The 20,576-nt window shown below is 27.7% G+C and overlaps 1 protein-coding gene and 1 long non-coding RNA gene across 2 annotated transcripts; one reads left to right on the top strand and one right to left on the bottom strand.

Moving 5' to 3' along the window:
* Positions 1 to 13,888: 13,888 nt before the first annotated feature.
* LOC146882008 (Putative membrane lipoprotein) lies at positions 13,889 to 14,266 on the top strand. Its single transcript, XM_085668144.1, has one exon. The coding sequence runs from the start codon at positions 13,889 to 13,891 to the stop codon at positions 14,264 to 14,266; it is 378 nt and encodes a 125-aa protein (XP_085524270.1).
* Positions 14,267 to 17,025: 2,759 nt separating this feature from the next.
* LOC146882007 (uncharacterized) lies at positions 17,026 to 18,263 on the bottom strand. The gene is made up of 2 exons (XR_014985086.1): positions 18,047 to 18,263; positions 17,026 to 17,203 (listed from the first exon to the last, which is right to left on the bottom strand). It is a non-coding gene; the product is annotated as an uncharacterized LOC146882007 (long non-coding RNA).
* Between the last annotated feature and the right edge of the window lie 2,313 nt (positions 18,264 to 20,576).

Genomic DNA, 20,576 nt, shown 5'->3' with positions numbered 1-20,576 from the left:
TATATAAAATATTTTCATCACTTAGAGCTAATTCTAAACTAATATATTCATTCTTATATATTTTATGTGATTTATTTATTATTGATTCACTTGAGTTTTACAACCTTACTTACATATAAATCTTTTCTATATGACTCGTTTCTTTACTGTTAAAAACTTAGCCTATGAAGCCCAAAGACTTTATTTCACCATTCGTTCGGCCCAGCACAATCAAATTCAAGGAAGAAAGTATGTTTAATTTTTTTTTTTTAATTTTGTATACATAAAAACTTTGTTAAATAAAGATTTAGAATTATATCTTTAAAGAGCTTATCTTCGTCAACTATGTCACATTACAGTGAAATGGTTTATGCAATGGGACGATCATGAAATTTGTCTTTTGTGAAACTTGTTGGATTACACAGTATCACGTAAGACAATGTCATGGCACGTGATAAGACAATATTACAGCGAAAAACACTAATATTTTGATACCATATTTTTTTTACTATCGTTTAATACTGTTTTTTATTATTATTATTCACTTTCTTTTTTTCTAAAAATATAAAAATTAACTCTTATTAAAATTATTTTACTCCTATAAGAGTTGTTAAATTATGTCAAACAATTTTTTCCTACTATGAATCGGACACTTTCAAGCTTTCAAGTCTACAGTAAAAGATATTTAAAAAATAAAACAGGTGAACCCTACCTACTCAACCGGTAATGAAAAAAGTGGCACTGTGTGGAGTGCATGTCCCATCAATGTCATTAGCATAAACATACGCAGATCCAAATTACCATGCAAAATATAAAATGCATAACAGCCATCACATCAGTGTCATGCATACCGAAAACTATTACAATAAAATGGCATCAAATAAAAAAAGAAACCTACGTACACATGCATAAAGAGCAAAATATGAAGTTCACACTGAGTAAAAAATTAAGTGTAAATATATATTTATCCTTAAAATTTAACAAATCAATGTAATTTTTATTCAGCGGGTAGATTTGGAACCGTATGAGTGTGTGAGCAGAAGATTTTGTTGGATGAAAAGAAAGCGTGAGTTGAGGAGAGAAAGTGATGAAGTTTGCTTTATTCTTATCTATCTTATTGCCATCCGTTAATGCCTGAAATTAATGGACTTACTGTTATTATTTTTTTAATGTGTCCCCAAAGTTCCACTAGTCTTGGACTTGGCTGAACGCACAGACTCTGTCAAATTAGAAAAGTTAATGTTTCCACATAATATACAAAAGCTAAACCTTCCATGACCAGGTAGATTCTTCTCGGTGCTCCCATCTAACTCATTTAATTAAGATACAAAAAGGGTTTTGACTGATTAATATTTAATCACTGAAACCTAAAGTCATACTTATTAATAAATTATTGTGCTAATCCATCCATCATCATACTTTTTACTTTTAGGGTTTAATAATAAGGAAAGGTTAATAAAATTATAAATTAAAACAATCCAAAAAGTAAGAATAACGTTTTTTTTTTTTTTCATCTTATTCCAAATCGGGTAACGTACCTTTGATATCACCAACACTGACACAGACCTGAACCATTTTATCACCATACCCATCCTTGGAACATTTTCTTCAAGAGAAACCATCGCAGTAGGGGAATCTGAAACACACATAGTTTATTGTCGAGGAAGAAAAGTTGAGTTTGATATGAAGTGAAATGAAATTGTTTATCGTGAACGGGCATATACCAGGTGCAGTGAACTTGGAGCAATGGCCACATTGATGACAAAATACAACGGTAACGTCCTTGATGTACTGGATCCCATTGGTGTTGATGAAACAACCACTCATAGAAAATCTGTCAGTCTTTGTCCTATTACAGAGACTTGAAAAACACTGTGTATTAGAAAAACAATGGAAGAAAACCCAAACAAAAAAATCTGAAAAAAAACAAGCAGAACTAGAAATTGTAATGCAGCAGGCACATTACCTGTGTGCGATTACAAAACTCAGCAGGTGTAGAAGAGTTTCCATGATTATTGCTAACCATAATTGGTAGTTGTCTGAAGAGAAACAACCAAGAAACATGGTTAAGCAAGACACAGAAAGAAGAACTTGCAACACTCTTGCCTTCTTATCATAGTTCATTTTTCTTACTAGGTGTTATTTATATAGGCGTGAAGCACACTAATGGCTTGTGAGTAATTTTTTCAAAGTACTTTCTCAAACTCCATCAACATATAAAGTAAATGAAAAGAAAATAAGTTAAAGAAAGAAGAGAACAAGCATAAGCTTTTCGACGTTTTTCAACTTTAATCATTCACCATTTAAGATAAACTGTTTAAGGTAATATATAGTATAAGAAAAGAATATCGTACATCCTCGATAGCATATTTTCTCATAAAGCATTATTTTATTTAATGCTAAGTATAGAAAATATATGAGTATAGAAAATATATGAAAAACCTTTATTTATAAGGTGGAGATTCCAAGAAAGTCAAATATATCATGCAAGTATTTGATAAAATATTTTTATTATGGTTGCACTTTCTCATAATAAGGTGGATAATAAGGTGGTGATTGTTTAATTTTCTCATTAATGAGTGTAGTTAAACATGTTCATATATTTCTTTATCTCTTTTCTTCATCTATAATATTCTACAAACTACCGGAATATTTTTAAAAAATTGAAAATTTTTACAAATAAGATTATGCTTTTTAATTTTCTTTTCAGATTCTTCACTCTTGATAAAATCTAGTTATTATTATTATTATATATATATATATATATATATATATATATATATTAATATAATTTTCCCGTCTAGTTCCTTCTTAAATCCTTGTCATCTTTTTTTTTTCCTTTAGGAACATACAAGCATAAATTTAATCTAGTGTATTTTATAAGGAAGAACAAGTAGTAAGAAAAATTAACTATCCACACCAAAAGAATATCATTACTAAATTAAGTAGAATATCGTATAAACGTATCTTTAAATACCAAGTGTCCAGATTCAGATTATTACTTAAAAAAATTGATTTCCAAACATGATTAAAATTATTTTTAAATGTTGAAAATATTTACTTAATATATTTTTTATTTAAATTCATTTTTAAAAGATCTTTCAATTTGAAAAATATTTTTCATATAAAGTTAAAAATACATTTAGTTATTATTTAAATTTAAGAAATCAAGATTGAGATATTCTAAATATTAAAAGAAAATATTTAAATAGCAACTAATTTTAAAGATAAAAAATATTCGGTCACTAAAATTACTATTTTAGACACTAATTTATTAAAATTATTCGTATCTAAAATAACATCTATTATGAATAAAAAAATTATAACTGGTTTGTAAATTAGATTATAAATTGGTCACTAAAATTAGGTATCAAAGTTTTGGCTACCAGGGATTAGTGTCTACATTTGTCACTAATAACTATAAATCAATTTAGACATTAATTTCTTTGGTGGCTAAAACAATGGTAACTAATTTAGAGTTTAATTCACATACCAATTATAATTTTTTCCTCATAATAGAGACAATTCTAGCTACCAATAACTTTTAGTTTATAAATCGGTATCTAAATTAGTCACTATATATAATGACTAATTATACTTTGGGGATGTTGTTAGAGAGATACATAGCATTTATTACTTCATTTGAAAACACAAAAGATGTGTCTATAATTGAGTTTGGATTCTATACTGGTTTTTCTCTCTTGTTCCTCGGTTGTACCTTCAAAATACACTGATGACCATTAATTTTAAAATTTTAAAATATATTCAAATTATCTTTAAAGTACCAAAGCAGTGTGTTTTTAATGCTTAGTAGAGGACAATATAAAAAAAAAAAAACTCAGCAGAGAAATCGGACTCGTCTATAATTACTTTGTCATAAGTGATACATGTATTGTAAGCAATAAAAAAACAAAGATTAATGAGAGAAGATCATGTTATTGATTGAAATAAAGAAAAAATGTTGTCAACCGGGACATGTGGAAAAGATATACAAATCTCAATATTTTCAAGAAGATGTTTGTAGAGGACAAGTTAGATGAAGTACTACTTCTTATATATTACGTGTTTCAACCAACAAATTTACAAAAGGTTGGATCATATAGATAATGGTTGTATAAACTATATAACTCATGATCAAGCACTTTTCAAATAGCTCAACCAACTTAATATTTCCATGTTAAAATTTAGAAATGAAGAATAATTAGTTGTGAAAGTTATAGGAACAATTACAATTAAAATTTAGTTGTGAAAGTTATAGGAACAATTACAATTAAAATTCATTCATGTGTCAAATTAATTATTGATATTTTATATGTTGCTGGGATGACTAAAAGTTTGTTAATTATTGATCAAATATTAGAGAAAAGTAGGTACTCTTTGAAAACAAACTTTTGTGTGATCAAAGATGCTAATGTTACTATCATAGAATCCATAATTAATAAAGAAGAGATGATATCGATAAAAAAATAAATACAATAAAGAATTTCAAATTGAATAAAGATATGATAATAAAAATATCAAATTGAATAAAGATGTCATTTCAAGAAGAAGAAAAACAAAAATTGCAAAAAAAAAATCAAAAGAAGGAATATTGAGTTACTTAATAATTGTTTTTATTTTAATTAATTTTTAAAAGATCTTTTAGTTTAAAAATATCTTTCATATAAAAGTTAAAATATATTTAATTATTATTTAAATTATTAATAAAATGAAACAATAAATTCTTCAACATACCGCATTTCTTAATTATAACTTTCATATTTTCAAAATCTTTCAATATATCGTGTATATACATCATTATTCAAGTTAAATTCAATTAATTTATAATTATTAATAAAAATAATGTTAGAGTGGCAAATAGTTCTTATATTTTCTTAGAATAACATAATTATTATCAAAGCATGTTAATATTGGTGATGATTCCCATGAGCCGTGTTTGTTTCGGCTATTGAAAACAATAAACTATATAAAAGAAAGTGAATAATAAAATGCAAGAAATAAAGTTTTATCAGGCACTTAGATACGGAATCCTCATTTTGACCCTTTTCTTTGCAAAAACAAATAGAAAAATAAAGTGCGGTGCAGAATATTTGGAAACGGAATCTAGCTTGAAGGATAGCTAGAGTTTAAGCAAATAATATCAGCTAATTTTCCAAAAGTGATGAAGGAATGTATACAATAAAAGATAGCATATTCTTCTCCATATGGGAACCCAACTCATTCATCTTTCTTTCAAAAGATACCAATTTTAGCTCGCAACAATCCTGTAATTACCAACAAGTAAGACTTCTCTGGATTAAGCTATGAAAAAGGTTAGAAAAATTGAATCATTTGCAGGGATGCAACAGACAAAGAACAACAAACAGAAAGTGTATGAGATAAAAATTAAGGTTGAAAATTAAATTATGAAAAATGTGTTTGAATTTGATAATTCATTTTTAAACATACTTTCGTCAGTAAAAAAATTTAACCTTTTGTATTTGTAAAGAAAAGTAAAAAAATTAAAAAAGTATTTCGTTAATAGCTAATTTTAATGATGAAAAATTGTTAATTATATAATAATTAATTTAGATATTAATTTATAAAATAAAAATTTATTAATTACTTAAAATAGTTATTATTATAAATAAAATATTATAGTTGATCGTCAGTTAAATAAAATAATAACTATAGAGTGTGTGTAAAAATTGTTGGAGGTTAAAATAGTATTTCCTTTAACTTATATACTAAACAAAATTTAGCTTTTTTTATTTTAGTACGTGGGTCAAATTATAACTTTTTGTATTCTTTTTCTTTGATGGCTATGCAATTTATTATGGTAATAATTTTTGGATCATAAATAATTATATAATAAATAATTAAATAGGTTAGAATCATTATATTTTATTAATCAATTTATTAAAATATTTAATTAATTATATTTATGGCTAAAAATATATAAAAGATTAATTGCATAAATATTTACAATATTCTAATGTGTTAAAGTTCTAATTTGTTAAAGGACCAAATTATAAATATTAACTTTTAGACAAAAGATAAATAACTGATATTACTACATAAGGATCATGGTCCCTATAGGAGAACATGTACAAAATATCTATTTTTTCTTTTCCTCTTCGTCAGAAGACAAAACCAGGAAGGAAACATCCAAGTATTATACGGATACTAGTATCATTTACTATTCCCAATAAATGTCCATTGCTCTTTTATGTTTTCACAATATTGTGTAATGCTGTGAACCGGGACACGTGGAAAAAAAATATAAATTGTATTATTTTCAAGAAGATATCAATATTGTAGAAGACAAATTAGAGGAAGTACTTCTTTTTATAATATCAGGTGTTTCAACTAATAAATTGGATCATATAGATAATGGTTATACAAACTATATAATTGATGATCAAGCACTTTTCAAATAAAACAATTACAGGAATAATTACAATTAAAACTCATTTATATGTCAAATTAATTATTGATATTTTATATATTACTGGGATGACTAAAATTTTGTTAATTATTGATCAAATATTAGAGAAAAGTAAGTATTTTTTGAAAACAAACTTTTGTTTTGTATGATCAAAGATGCTAATGTTACTATCATAGAATCCATAATTAATAAAGAAAATGATATCGATAAAAGAATAAATACAATAAAAAAATGTTAAATTGAATAAAGATGTGATAATAAAAATATCAAATTGAATAAAGATATGATCTTAAGAATAAGAAAAACAAAAATTGCAAAAGAAAAATCAAAAGAAGGATTTGAAGATGACATTCAAATCCATATATTAAAGCAAAGAGGAATATTGGGTTACTTAATAATTTTTTTGTTTTAATTAATTTTTAAAAGATCTTTTAGTTTAAAAATATCTTTCATATAAAAATTAAAATATATTTAATTATTATGTAAATTATTAATAAAATGAAATAATAAATTCTTCAACATACAGCATTTCTTATAACTTTCATATTTTCAAAATCTTTCAATATATCGTGTATATACATCATTATTCAAGTTAATTTCAATTAATTTATAATTATTAATGAAAACAATGTTAGAGTGGCAAATAGTTCTTATATTTTCTTAGAATAACATAATTATTATCAAAGCATGTTAATATTCGTGATGATTCCCATGAGCCGTGTTTGTTTCGGTTATTATAAACAATAAACTATATAAAAGAAAGTGAATAATAAAATGCAAGAAATAAAATTTTATCAGGCACTTAGATACAGAATCTCCTTTTTACCATTTTCTTTGCAAAAACAAATAAAAAAATAGAGTGCAGTGCAATGCACTACAGAATAACTTTGCATAACATTGGAAAGAATCATTATTATTATACTGGTTCATCCCATTAATCTATTTTAAACTATAATTATGATGATGGCCAACTTTATTATTTATTAAAATAATAGTATGCTTTATATAAATATTTGTTAGGAATCTATAATATTAAAATTATAGATTACAACATAAATATAATTTTTCGATTAAGAATAGGGAAATATATTTCATCTAAAGATATTTTTTATTTTTATATTTTAATGTTAGATTATTCCAACATTCATCATTTTATATGAACACACTATATAAAATGAGTGTAAGAGAATCTGAGGCCAAAAGTACAACTGTACTACAAAAGATACATAATAAATTTTACCTAATTGAACAAACTACTACTAGTAGTCAAAAATGGTTATTTGTTAAAGTTTGTTAAATCAAATTTTGTGAAAATATCATTTCTTTTTCTCATAATTACCAAAAGGTATTTGCATGGCCCCTTGTTCATGCCTTAAGTCACAACCACATAAACTCATCACTCCATTAATGATCACACCATATTGTAATCGAAGATGAATTTAGCATTCTATGGGTGCAAGAACCGCTGATTCCACCACCTGAAAATTCATCAAATAAGTTCATTTATTGAAAGAGATAAGAAAAAAACCATGAACGTAAAAATAAATTTTGGAAGTGAAGTTGTAAAGGGTTAAATACATAATATTTTGTATGGTGGAGTTTCCAATTTCTTTCTTTCTCACACAAGCCAAAGACGTTACGATTTGCAGATGTGTCCAGGAGAACTACTAGTATATTAAAATTTGGTTACGACTTGCAATCGTATTTCGTGATGAAGGAATGTATACAGTAATAAAGATAGCATATTCTCGTCCATTTGGAAACCCAACTCATTCACCTTTCTTTCAAAAGATACCAACTTTAGCTCGCAACAATCCTATAATTACCAACAACTAAGACTTTTCTGAATTAAGCTATCCAAAAGGTTAGAAAAATTGAATCACTTGCAGGGTGCAACAGACAAAAGACAAGAAACAGAAAGTGTATGAGATAAAAATTAAGGTTGGAAATTAAGTTATGAAAAATGTGTTTTTGACACAAGATGAATTTGACGATTCATTTTTAAACATATCAGTCAAAAAATTTAACCTTTTGTATTTGTAAAAAAATATAAAAAAATTAAAGAAAAATAAAAAAATACTTTATTAACAACTAATTTTAATAATAAAGAGTTGTTAATTATATAATAATTACTTTATATATCAATTTATAAAATAAAAATTTATTGATTCTTAAAATAATTATTATTATAAATAAATAAATTATAATCGATCGTATAAAATAATAGATATAGAGTGTGTAAAAATTGTTGGGTGTTAAAACAATATTTCCTTAAACTTGTATACTAAACAAAATTTAGCAATTTTGATTTTAGTACGTGGGTTCAGATTATAACTTTTTGTCCTTTTTTCTTTGATGGCTATGCCATTTATTATGGTAACAATTTTTGAATCATAAATAATTATATAATAATTAGTTAAATATGTTACACTCATCATATTTTATTAATCAATTTATTAAAATATCTAATTAATTATATCTATAATTAATAATATATAAAATATTAACTGTATGTATATTTACAATATTCTAATTTGTTAAAGGATCAAGTTATCAATATGAACTTTTAAACAAAAAAATAAATAATCAATATTATTACATAGAGGGAATATGGTTCCTATACGAAAACATGTAGAAAATTTCTATTTTTTTATTTTCCTCCCCAGCATCATAAGACAAAACCAGGAAACTTCAACTATTCTACAAATACTAGTACCATTTACTATTTTCAATAACAAATCCATTGCTCTTTTATGTTTGGATTAAATACCTTTTTCGTCCTTATTTTCGTAATGTTTGTTGCGGATGATCGTCATTTTGACAGAATGTTTAAAATGGTCCTCATTTTTACGGAATGTTTAAAATGGTCATCATTTTCGCATTTCGTGTTTTATTTGGTCATTTTTTGTGACGCCGTTTAAATGAGTAACGGAGCACTGTACATGTGGCATTGTTTGTATTACGTTGCATTGTGGTGTGTTAAGTGTACTGTACAGATGGCTAATTAACGTTAACTTATCAATTTGGGGGAAATTTTGCAATTAGGAAAATTTCTTCATCTTCGTCTTTCTTGAGCTTGGATTTGCAGAGGAAGCAGCTAATACTTGCCATTTCATCGTTAGATTGCAGTTGCGCTCTTCATTTCAATTTTCCAGTTAATCATCATCAACGAGGTAAGTGGGTTTAGGGTTTTCTTGGTTGTGTTTGCTCGTGGGTTAGGGTTTTCGTAATTCTATTTTGGATTTTGTTTGTACTTGGATTGTTGTGATGTTCTATACTGTACAAATACCTGATTTTCGTAATTACAGATACCTTATTGCTATACCTCCAAGGTATCTCTACTGTACAAATACTTGATTTTTGTACAAATACCTGATTTTTGTACAAATACCTGATTTTTGTACAAATACCGGATTTTTGTACAAATACATGATATCAATACTGACATTATTACTCATGCAGGTTCTGGTCCAAGTCTAGATTTAGTGGTCAAGCCATATGCGACACAATTGTCAACAATATGAGTGAAACTTTTAATAGTGTCATAGGAGGAGGCAATGATAGCAGCTACAAACGTCTTAGTTATTTTTTGGAATTTCTGATGTAGAATTCATTATTGATGTAGAATTTCTTAAACTTCGTTCAATTTCACTTTTGTCAAACATTGATGTAGTGCATTTTGATGAGGATGAATTAATGTTATGAATTTAACTTCTTTCAGACTTAGATCAATATCAATTTAATTTTTCCCAAGCTTAGATCAATATCACTTACTTCAATGCTCAGATTAAGATGTCATTTTGAACAGGTTAGGACTAATATCAACATAATCACACTAATTCATTTCTTCATTTAATAATAGTATAAAACAGATTGGACTTTAAAAGATTACACACAATAACAGTACAAATAATACAATAAAAACACGAGGAAACCCTATTACTAATTGCAGCCTCTTCTCAACAACCTTCAATGACTTCTCCAAATCGTTAATCTGCCTCCTTTGTGTCATGATGATGACATCCTTTTCATCAACATCTTCTTCACACCACCATTTGAAAAAGTTGCAGCCCACATTATTGGAACCACCACTCTGTAAATCAATAAACTAAAAATTAAAACCAATTTATTATTAACACAAAAATAAAAATAGATTGTACCCAAAATTTTCTACCAATGTTCTTTGGAGTTCTTGCCATCCTCAAACCTGCCATCTCTCCGCAACTACAAATCGGGGTTAATCCATTTTTCGTTAAACCACCAACAGTACACGAAGTGATACAACACGGTTGCCTCCAACGATTACAACCAGAGGTAAAGGAAGAAGATTGGGACCGTGACATACCTATATAATGGGATTGCAGGAAGAAGAAGATTGCAGCAACACCATTAGGAATGAAGGAACAAGATTGTCAAAATTCACCAACTGCCCAAACATTCCTTACCAAAACCCTAGCTCACTTATTTATCCCAAAATATCTAATTACCACACATGTACAGTACACGTAACACACCCTAATACCTAATACAAACAGTGTCACATGTACAGTGTTCCGTTACTGATTTAAACGGCGTCACATAAAAGGACCAAATAAAACACGAATTGCGAAAATGAAGACCATTTTAAACATTCGGTAAAAATGAGGACCATTTTAAATATTCTGTCAAAATGAGGACCATCCGCAACAAACATTACGAAAATGAGGACGAAAAAGGTATTTAAGCCTTTATGTTTTCACAACAGACTTCAACTTTTTATCGTTTTTTATTCGATGGCTATGCAATTTAGTGTTTTGGTAGCTTTAGTTGTTCATTGGATGTTAGGCTAGAACCGGCTCAAGGGTAAAACAAAATATATGCTTTAGACCTCTAAAAAAGGTCTCAAAAATTATTTTTCTATTAAATTAATTATAAAATTAAGTTTAAGAAAAAAGTCTTAAAATTTTTGTCAGTACTACATGCCTTTATTAACTTAATTATAAAATTATGTTAAGAAAAAGGAGGCCTCAACATTTTTTTTATTAATATAATTCTATTAAATTAGTTATAAACTTACGTTGGAGAATGAAATTTAATTAAATTATTATTAATGTCGGTTAATTTTTATTGGTATTAAAAATGATAATTAATGAGTTAAAATCTTTATTTAGTAAATTATAATTTTCTTTATGAAAAAGAGGATGATTAGTTATCTTTACTCACTTATAATCAATTTGAATTTTATCTCTACTTTTATCTTTATGTGACTTGTCTTGTCTCTCTTTGTTTATATCTTCTTAAAGAGTTATTTTCTTAAGGTTTTGGCAAATTACATTTGTTGAATCTTATTACCTGTGTGTACAAACTTTTTCATCCTCATCTTTAATTAGCATGTTTTTTCTTTCTGTTGCTGTTGTTTTTACTTGTTTTAATTGTATTAAATTTTGAAATGCGTTTCTTTTGCATAGTTTTATTTTTAGGTACTTCTCAATTTATGATTTCAAGATTTTTTGCATATATCTTGACGAGGAACTGTAATTTTTTTACAAGACTATTAATTAAATTAGGATTTTGTCTGGATGGATAATAGATTAGTGGAACATAATTCACAGTTGAGTTTTTTTAAAAAGATAATTCAAGTTTAGGAAAAAAAAGACTTATTATCGAGTTAAAAAGAACAATAAATTATAAATTTTTTTAACTATTTTTATTAATGATTAATCTTAAAATAAACTCTGCAGATTTGTGAAGAAGTCGAAGCTTGAAAAGGAGTAAGAGACTTGACTTCAACATACTATAAGTCTATTATCGAATTTACTTTCCTGACAACCAGAACCATGATTTATTTTTTTAACTAATTCGTTTTATAAACTTATCTTTAGTAGTGTTTTATATATTATAATTTTTTATTTAATATAAAAATATATAGATAGAAAATTTTAATTAGACTATTCAAAAATTCAAAAGAAAAGAAGAATTGAGCTTTAATTATATCACAAAAATGAGTTATGAATAAATTTATAAAAAATATATAAAAAATATGAATTAGAAAATATAGGTAGGTTAACAATGTCTCAAGAAAGATTAAATGAATTAATTTTATTATCTGTTAAAAAACAAATGTTAAATAAAATTAATTATAATAATATAATAAGATATTTTGCATAAAAAAATCGAAAAATAAATTTTAAATAAATGACCTCCTATTTTTTAGGTTTGATTCTCCAAAACTCTTGAGTCATCCTTGCTTAAACCCGTACTATTTGTAACTCCTTTGTTTTTTCTTGTTTTTTCACTGTCTGCTTTAAAAATATTTTTATGAAAGGTAGTCTTATATAATACAAATATATTACGAAAGTAATTTTAATAAAATTGGAAAAAAAGAAAAGGTAATGATGTGGTAAGTAACCAATTACATAGTTTGATAAGAAATTGGTGGGAACAATTCAAGTTATTATGAATTCTCCTCATTGTCGTGTGTGAGTGGCAGAGTTTTCAAACAACAATTCATTCATCTTCTAAAATTAGTTAACTGTTGAAGTCAAGATTCTCTGGATGCTTTTAAAAATCTCACATGCTTCTGGAGATCTCAAGCAAGCACGCGCGGAAAGACACAAGCGAGCACACAGCTTATTGCACACCACTTTTGAACATAGTAAGTAGGAACACACAAAAAAAGATAAATAAATCACGAAAACGAAAGGGAGATAGAACACAAAAATAAAAAATAATTTTTGAGATATTCAAATTCAACCTTAATCGAAATATTCAAATTCAACCTAATGGTAAAAGGTTTAAAATATTATACTAATTAAAAAAAATTCCCATTAAATAATCTAACAAGAATTATTGTTTTGATTCATATAAACCAAAAAAAAAAAAAAAAAAAACTCGTTAATGTAAATTAATTCTTTCGTAGTGTAATATCATCGTCTGACGTTGGGATGAGTAGAAAATTTGAAATAGAAAATTTAAAATTTAAAATGTAGAGAAATTTTTAAAACTTTGATAGCTGTAACTAGGTACGATAATTTATTTATTTTTTTTAAGAAGTTTTTTTTTTCCTGTTTTATTTTTCTCCTTCTCAGCTAATATGTCTTCTAAAAACTTATCATTCATATTATATTAATTCTTTTGCTAATTTTTAAATACTATAAGACTACTTTTTAAATACCAAAAAGAAAAATTAGAAACTTGAGATTAAATTAAGAATACATGGCTTGTATATTTTTATTTAACACCAAAGTTATATAAATTAAACATTGAGCTTATTGAAGCGTAATATTTGCTTGACCAACAAAGCATATATCTTCCGATTTCAACGCTTCAAATTTGCCCCTTTCATTGAAACTGCAAACGTTTGATTGCTAACAAATCATTCTCGAATTTCTGCAAAATTTGTAAGAAAAAGCGTAACAAGAAAGAGATTGGCGTAAATATAGATAGAGAATTGTTATTGATTGATCTTCTTCTTCACCATCATCATCATTATCTTCCTTTTCAATGGGAGATAGAAATGGAGATGTTAGAGTATATCTCATCTATGGGTTGATTCTGGCATGCACCGCTGCAGGAGGTGTTTTTCTCTGTATGTATTTAATATATTCAGATTCAAGATGGGACTATTTCTATCTGATTGCTGGCATGACCTTGGTTACAATACCATGGTGTTTTTGGCTTCTCATTTATATTTATAGATGTTTTATTAAACCCATGCATGGCCAATCTGGTAATGGTGAGGTTGCTCCTGCTTCTGAAAATTGTGCCCTAACAAATATTGTGACAAAACCTGCTCCTGATGAAAGTGACCCTGATGAAGGTGGTGGTGGAGGACGCCATGTTCGTTTTGGAGGAGTGGTTGAGATTGAGAACAAAGGCTAAGAACATCATTGTTATGAAGAAGTTTGCCACAAGTAACAAGAACGGTCCAAGGAAGAAGTGGTTGAGACTTGAGAAAGTGAAAAAAAATTGCCTTTGAAATCTTGATGGATGAGGATTTCTATGCATGGTGGCGGTGGTGGTGTTGTTAAAGGGAATCAAGTTCAAGTGATAGTGTGCATATTAGTTGAATGTTCAAACATGTGGCATGCACCACAAATGTATAATATTGTCAGGGTTAGAGGTTGATGCATGCACGAGAATATGAGATGTCACATAATAGTGAGATGAAAAAGTAGATAAATTGGTTAATTAGGTCTTAAGTCTTAATTAATTTTAGAAAAGGGACAAGTTCACTAGGATGCTTTTTGTTTTCAAGAGTGATTTTGTAAGGAGTTTTACATTTTCTTTTTCAAGGATGTGTATTTGGATGTATATATGAGTTAGAATTGAAATAGGAAAAACATAAGTTACAAGCCTTCTTACTTAACCTTGATCTTGAATTCTTCTGTTTTCTTTTCTCTTATACCTAGTTTGTTTTCAAGTAAGAAAAAAAATAGATACATGAATAGGTCAAGGGTTTTATATCCTAGCCAAATCTAAGAATGAATACTACATAAATAAAATGAAAAGACCAAGAAATGATGAACTTTTCAAAGATGTTTGACACTTTCTTCTCTTAAGATTTGACTTGCATTTGGTTTGATTTGATTAGGTTGATGACTAAATTCTCTCATCGTGAACACAAAAAGTGGCTGATATAACATTATGATGAGTGAATTCGAGAACACATTGAATTAGTTATAAAAAACTCACTAGTGAAACTTTGTCTTTTTGTATACTAATTAAAATTATTGTTTTGTATGTATAAATACAAGATTTCTACACTAATCCCTGCTAGGTCCATTTAATATTTAAGAATGACTTGTACAAAATATATTATACAAATGTACAATAAAATTAGTATATTTATTTGTTGTAAGGATAATATTTTAGTATGTTTAGAACATTAAGTATTATGGGTTATTTTAATTTGATAAATATAATGTTTTGTTTTTGTTCTTGGACTGATATGTCTTTTGTGCCAGTTTAATATGTAGGAAGAAACAAAAAACAAATATTGTATTTCAAAAAAGAGTCTACTTTATGCTTTAGTTACGACTAAAATCGAAGCATAGTGAATATTCGGTCTTAGTTCTATATTATGTAGGAAGAAACAAAAAAACAAATATTGTATTTCAAAAAAGAGTCTACTTTATGCTTTAGTTATGAGTAAAATTGAAGCATAGTGAGTATTAGGTCTCAGTTCTAATTATAACTGAAGCCTAATAGTTTTTCTTATTTAAAATTTTATTTAATTTGACGGTATTATTATTTTCTTTTATATTATTGAATTGTGACTCATTAATAAAGATGAAAATGAGTTTAATAATAAATAGATTCATCTTGAAGATATAAATAAATGAAAGTTTATTTTAAATTATATAATTATAGAACAAAGATGGGAAGGCTAACTACCTAATTAATTACGATATTTTAGGTTCCAAGGCTCTTAGGTAGTGTTTGGATCGGGAGATGATTTGAGAGAAAGTGAGTGAATGGATTTAAGGGGATGAAGAAGAGATTGTGGTGTTATTTAGATTAAGTAGTTGTTCACTTGAGTACATTTGAGGGAGAGAGAGAAGAAAGAAGAGAGGGATTCCTCTATTTTTTAATCCTCTCTCCTATGCGATGATTTGAAGTGGACATCACGCAGATTATATTTATACCCTCAATTTATTTATCGATTTAATTATGATAATAATGTAAAAATATGTCTTTTGAAATTATGTTTACAAAAATAATTAATATAAAAATTTTAAAAATTTTTATAAACATGTTTAAAAAAGAAATTATTAATTTTAAATTTTAAATTTTTTATTAAATTTTTTTATAAATATTTTTTATTAAAATATGTTATTTTAATTTATTCATTTTAATATTTTTTTCTAAAATAAATTTAACTTATTTAATTATGATTTGAAATTACTTTTGAAATCAAGGACAATTTGGTAATCTTGTTTTTCTTTCCCTTAAACTTAATTTTTAATCTATCATATCCATCAAATCACTCATATATTTTCACAAAGTTTAGTTCTAAATCGAGTCACTCTCACCTTTAAATCCATTCAAGTGAACAACATAAACTTCACCCTCTAATCTACTCAAATTCATCATCTTTCTCTCTCAAATCAATCTTCAAAAGTGAACACACCATAAAGGATTTGAAAGGATAAATGATGAGATTTGAAGAGAAAGTTTATGAAAGTTTGTGTATGATGTGATGAATATGATAAATTAAAATAAATATTTAATAAATAAAATTATATAATTATCATTTTATCCTTAAGGATAAATATGATATAAAATTAAATAAAAATGATAAAAATTATGTTAAAATAAAATTAAAATTGTTATTTAAAATTAAAAAAATATTTTTATTATAATTATAATAATAATAATAATTATTAATATACATTAAAAAACAAAAACTAATTATTTATATATATATATAAAAGAAAAAAAAATCATTTTTATAAATTAAAAGGTATTATTATTATTAGTATTATTATTCTTAATAATATTTTTATTTTTATTATTACTAATATCATTATTATGTTATATTATATTATTATTATATGATGGAGATTTGCTGTAATTATAGATGGTGGTAGATGATGAAGAATGGGGGGAGAGAAGTTTGGAGGGTATTGCAGAGCTGATTTAAAAATAAAATAAAGGTTATTATTGTCATTGCATAACTCCTCTACAGTTCATCCTTCCGTATCTTTGCACATCAATAGAAACAAACGGATAATATCTTCGCACTTACAAACACAGCCTTAAGCACTTCTACATTCCATATCCAAAACTCCAATTTAATGCTCCTGTTGATACCTGCTGCAAAATTATAAACAACAACCACAGAATCTTACCAACCACTTCCCACGATAATGGAAAGAATTTGCAGCCTTTACAACACCATCTCTAAAGTATTCCAAAACTGCTTTATAAAATTGAAATTGAAACCATTAAGTTGGGAACTTTTACTACTATCACAATCCCATATCTCTCTCCTCAATTCCTTGAAAATGTTCTGATCAATAACGCATTATCTTTTAAAGGTGTTTTATATGTTGTTTATTCTTTGCACTTATATATATAAAAGTTTGAAATTTTGAAGTGCTTCAGTCCAGTCAATAATTACTTTTCATCTTTTGCTTTGTACCGTATATACGCAATCCAAAGCATTTATCTAACCACAAGTAATGCATGCCAGCACATGATTGATGAAGCAGAAACATGGATATCATAATGACATAGAAAACTTACTAAAAATAACAAGGTCTAAGAATGGCGAAACATCAACGAGATTAAGTGGGATTGATAATAAAATTACAAGTTGGGTCTGAGAATTGCTGGATTGAGAACAGCCAGGCAAGGCAAACAAACAATTTGTGCTTGGTAGTGGTGTACGAGGTCACATATTTTGATTATTCATACTAATAATCAATGAAAATGGCTATCTTTTTGTTTTCTGTGTTTTCCACCCTTTAATCTGAGAAAATGCCATTATTGAAGGTGAATTTGGTTTCTTCTATATTTGAGGTGTATTTTTTCACTTATAACAATCTTAATTACACATTATAATTTCATTTACCTACAACCAAAACATTGAATCCTAAGTTATTCATGACTTACAATATTGCTGGTGATAAGATGAAATCAGAGAAAGATAAATACCAAGTTGGGGATGTCCTCAATATTTGATTGTGCATCACTATCATCACATATTTTCTGACCTTCCACGAAAGTGGGGCTGCAGTGCCGAAAGGTAGAGCTGCATATTAATGTGGAAGTGTTGACATGTTGATGATGGAGAAGGCCTTACGCAACCAAAGGGATGAAGAATATTTGGTTGAAGGAACGGTCCTTAGTAGTTGAGAGGAATATTTGGTTGAGGAATATGCGAGTGTTGGTGCAACACACCCTTCAGACTCATTTATAACTATTTGTTCTTTGGGAATACTTTATTCTTTTCACCTTTTTAAAGAAAATAGACCCTTTATTAATTCAGTGTTACCCCAACTTTTCACATATACCAAAGAAAATGGACATTTGAATTCAATGTTAGGTTCACATATGAGGGGGAGCAGAGTTTGTGGTGAGTGTTGATTCTGTGAATTAAAAAGAAAAGGGTTAAATGGAAGCACATGGGTGCATGTGGAATGATGATGTTATATATAAATGGAAGTACACTCCGCACTAAGTGGACATTGTTTATTAAAATGGACATTGTGGCACAGGCAAGATTGTTGAGTTGTGGTAGCGTGTTAGGGATGAGTGAATGTGATAGAAGAGATGCCTCCGTGTTTGGGGTCCCTGGTGAGGTGTGCGTGACGTGTGTGTGTGTATGAGGTTCGTGAGTGGATTTTGGGGTTTTGTGTGGTGTGTGTCACGTGAAGAGTGTTTTGTGTGGTGTGTGTGGGTTTGCTTGAGGGGAGATGGCAGGCACGTGAGTGCGGTGAGGTTGGTAGATAAGAAACGTATTCAAGAATAGAAAAAAACTATGGGGCAATTAGAATAAATTAGGTTATTATTATTTTGTTTTTTTTTATAAAATTACGCTAAAAATATGGGTTCAAAATGATTTTTTTTTCTATTTTTAATTAAATTAATTAATTAACTTTCTTTTAATTTTTTTATTTTTTATAAACTTTATTTCGTTTACTTTTACTTTCTTTACTATTATTTTTCTCTTTAATTAAATCTTCGATATGTATAATCTTACATGTATCAATAAATCTTTTATTTATAATAAAGATTATTTTAACTACGAATAATTTGGGTTATAATGGTTTTAAATAATTGAAAGAACTATAATCAAAATTATTCTTAAACTTTGTAAGAAGAGTGACATACAACCACTTCCTAATTCCAAACAACTTTATTTTTCAATATCTTTATGTTCATAATATCTTTTTATCTATTCGTGAGGGAGGCATTATCCCTACTCCCACTTTCTCTTTGTGCAGTTTCAGATTAAAGACCAACAGGGGAGAGTTGATTCATGAGTTTTAGCTTTTTCTATTTTTATTTTTATGTTTCTATATTGGATTATTAGACCTTCATTTAAGTCCAAAAACTTTATTTTATTCATAAGGCATAACACTATTATAATGAAAGAATAATAATATTAGAAAAATATAAAAAATATATATAAACTATAAATTAATGATAATAATATCTCAATAAAAAACTATAAAATATTATTTATAGCATCATACTGAAAGTTTATATTATTTATAGATATTATAAAATTCTTTATTCCGAAATAAACCTTTACAATTTATTATTTAACTTTACAAAACTCCAAGTGTAAGGCTCACTTACTTTTTCTGCCTTTATTTTAAAGGGGCTGCCCCAAACGAGTTTGGCCTAGGGTTGGCCCATAAGGAACCAAAGCCCCTAAACCAGCTGAAACACTTGCACTTTTCTCATTTTCAGAAAATCAGCCGCTTTGCTCTTCTCTTCCAAAACTGTGCTCTGCTAGGGTTTGAGATTCATCCAAGTTCAACTGAGTTCAACCCCTTTCTTCCACCCACGTAAGTTAGTTTCGATGAATACTCTTCTCCTTTAGTTTAATATTCGTGCTTGTCGTTAGGGTTCCTCGTAATAATCTCGTGTTTCCTATGTATTGAGATTTTCAGCTTTTAAATTTGCTCCTGGAGCTGTCGTGCTCATTCGCTTAAGTGTCGGAGTCATTTCTGCTAGGGTTGGCTTGTGTAGTTTGATTTCGTTTGTCCTGTTGTTATTTTTATGATTCTATGGTTGGTGTGATTTTATGAATGCATGGAATGCCTCGGTATGTTGGTTTGGATTTGTATGTGTGGTTGTGCAGGGAAACAGTGGTGAGAAACTGACGCTCTCTCCCATGCGAGACTTGCAGAAACAAGTTAGGTTCACATTCGAGCTCTCGCTCAAGCGAAGAGCTCTTGTTTGAGCGAGGCAATGTCTCGCTCAGGTGAGAGGGGCTCGCCTAAGAGAGATCGCGTGGAGACCTTGGCTTGTTGCTACAGTTTCAGCCCAAGTGAGGGGCCTCACATTTGGGCGAGGGGTGGTCTTGCTCAGGCGAGGAGGGCTCGCCTAAGCAAGGGCCTGTCGTAAAATCTCTCACTAACTTTCACAAAACTTATCTCCAAATTCACTCACTTTACTCTTTAAATCCACTAAAAAAAACACAAAAATCCATCTACCCAAATCTATACAAATT

Source organism: Vigna unguiculata, chromosome 10 (assembly GCF_037176805.1).
Source record: "Vigna unguiculata cultivar grain cowpea cultivar isolate G323 ecotype 2 chromosome 10, ASM3717680v1, whole genome shotgun sequence".
Taxonomy (NCBI): Eukaryota; Viridiplantae; Streptophyta; class Magnoliopsida; order Fabales; family Fabaceae; genus Vigna; species Vigna unguiculata.
The sequence above is the reverse complement of the archived record's forward strand: the minus strand, read 5'-3'. Positions and strand labels throughout refer to the sequence as shown.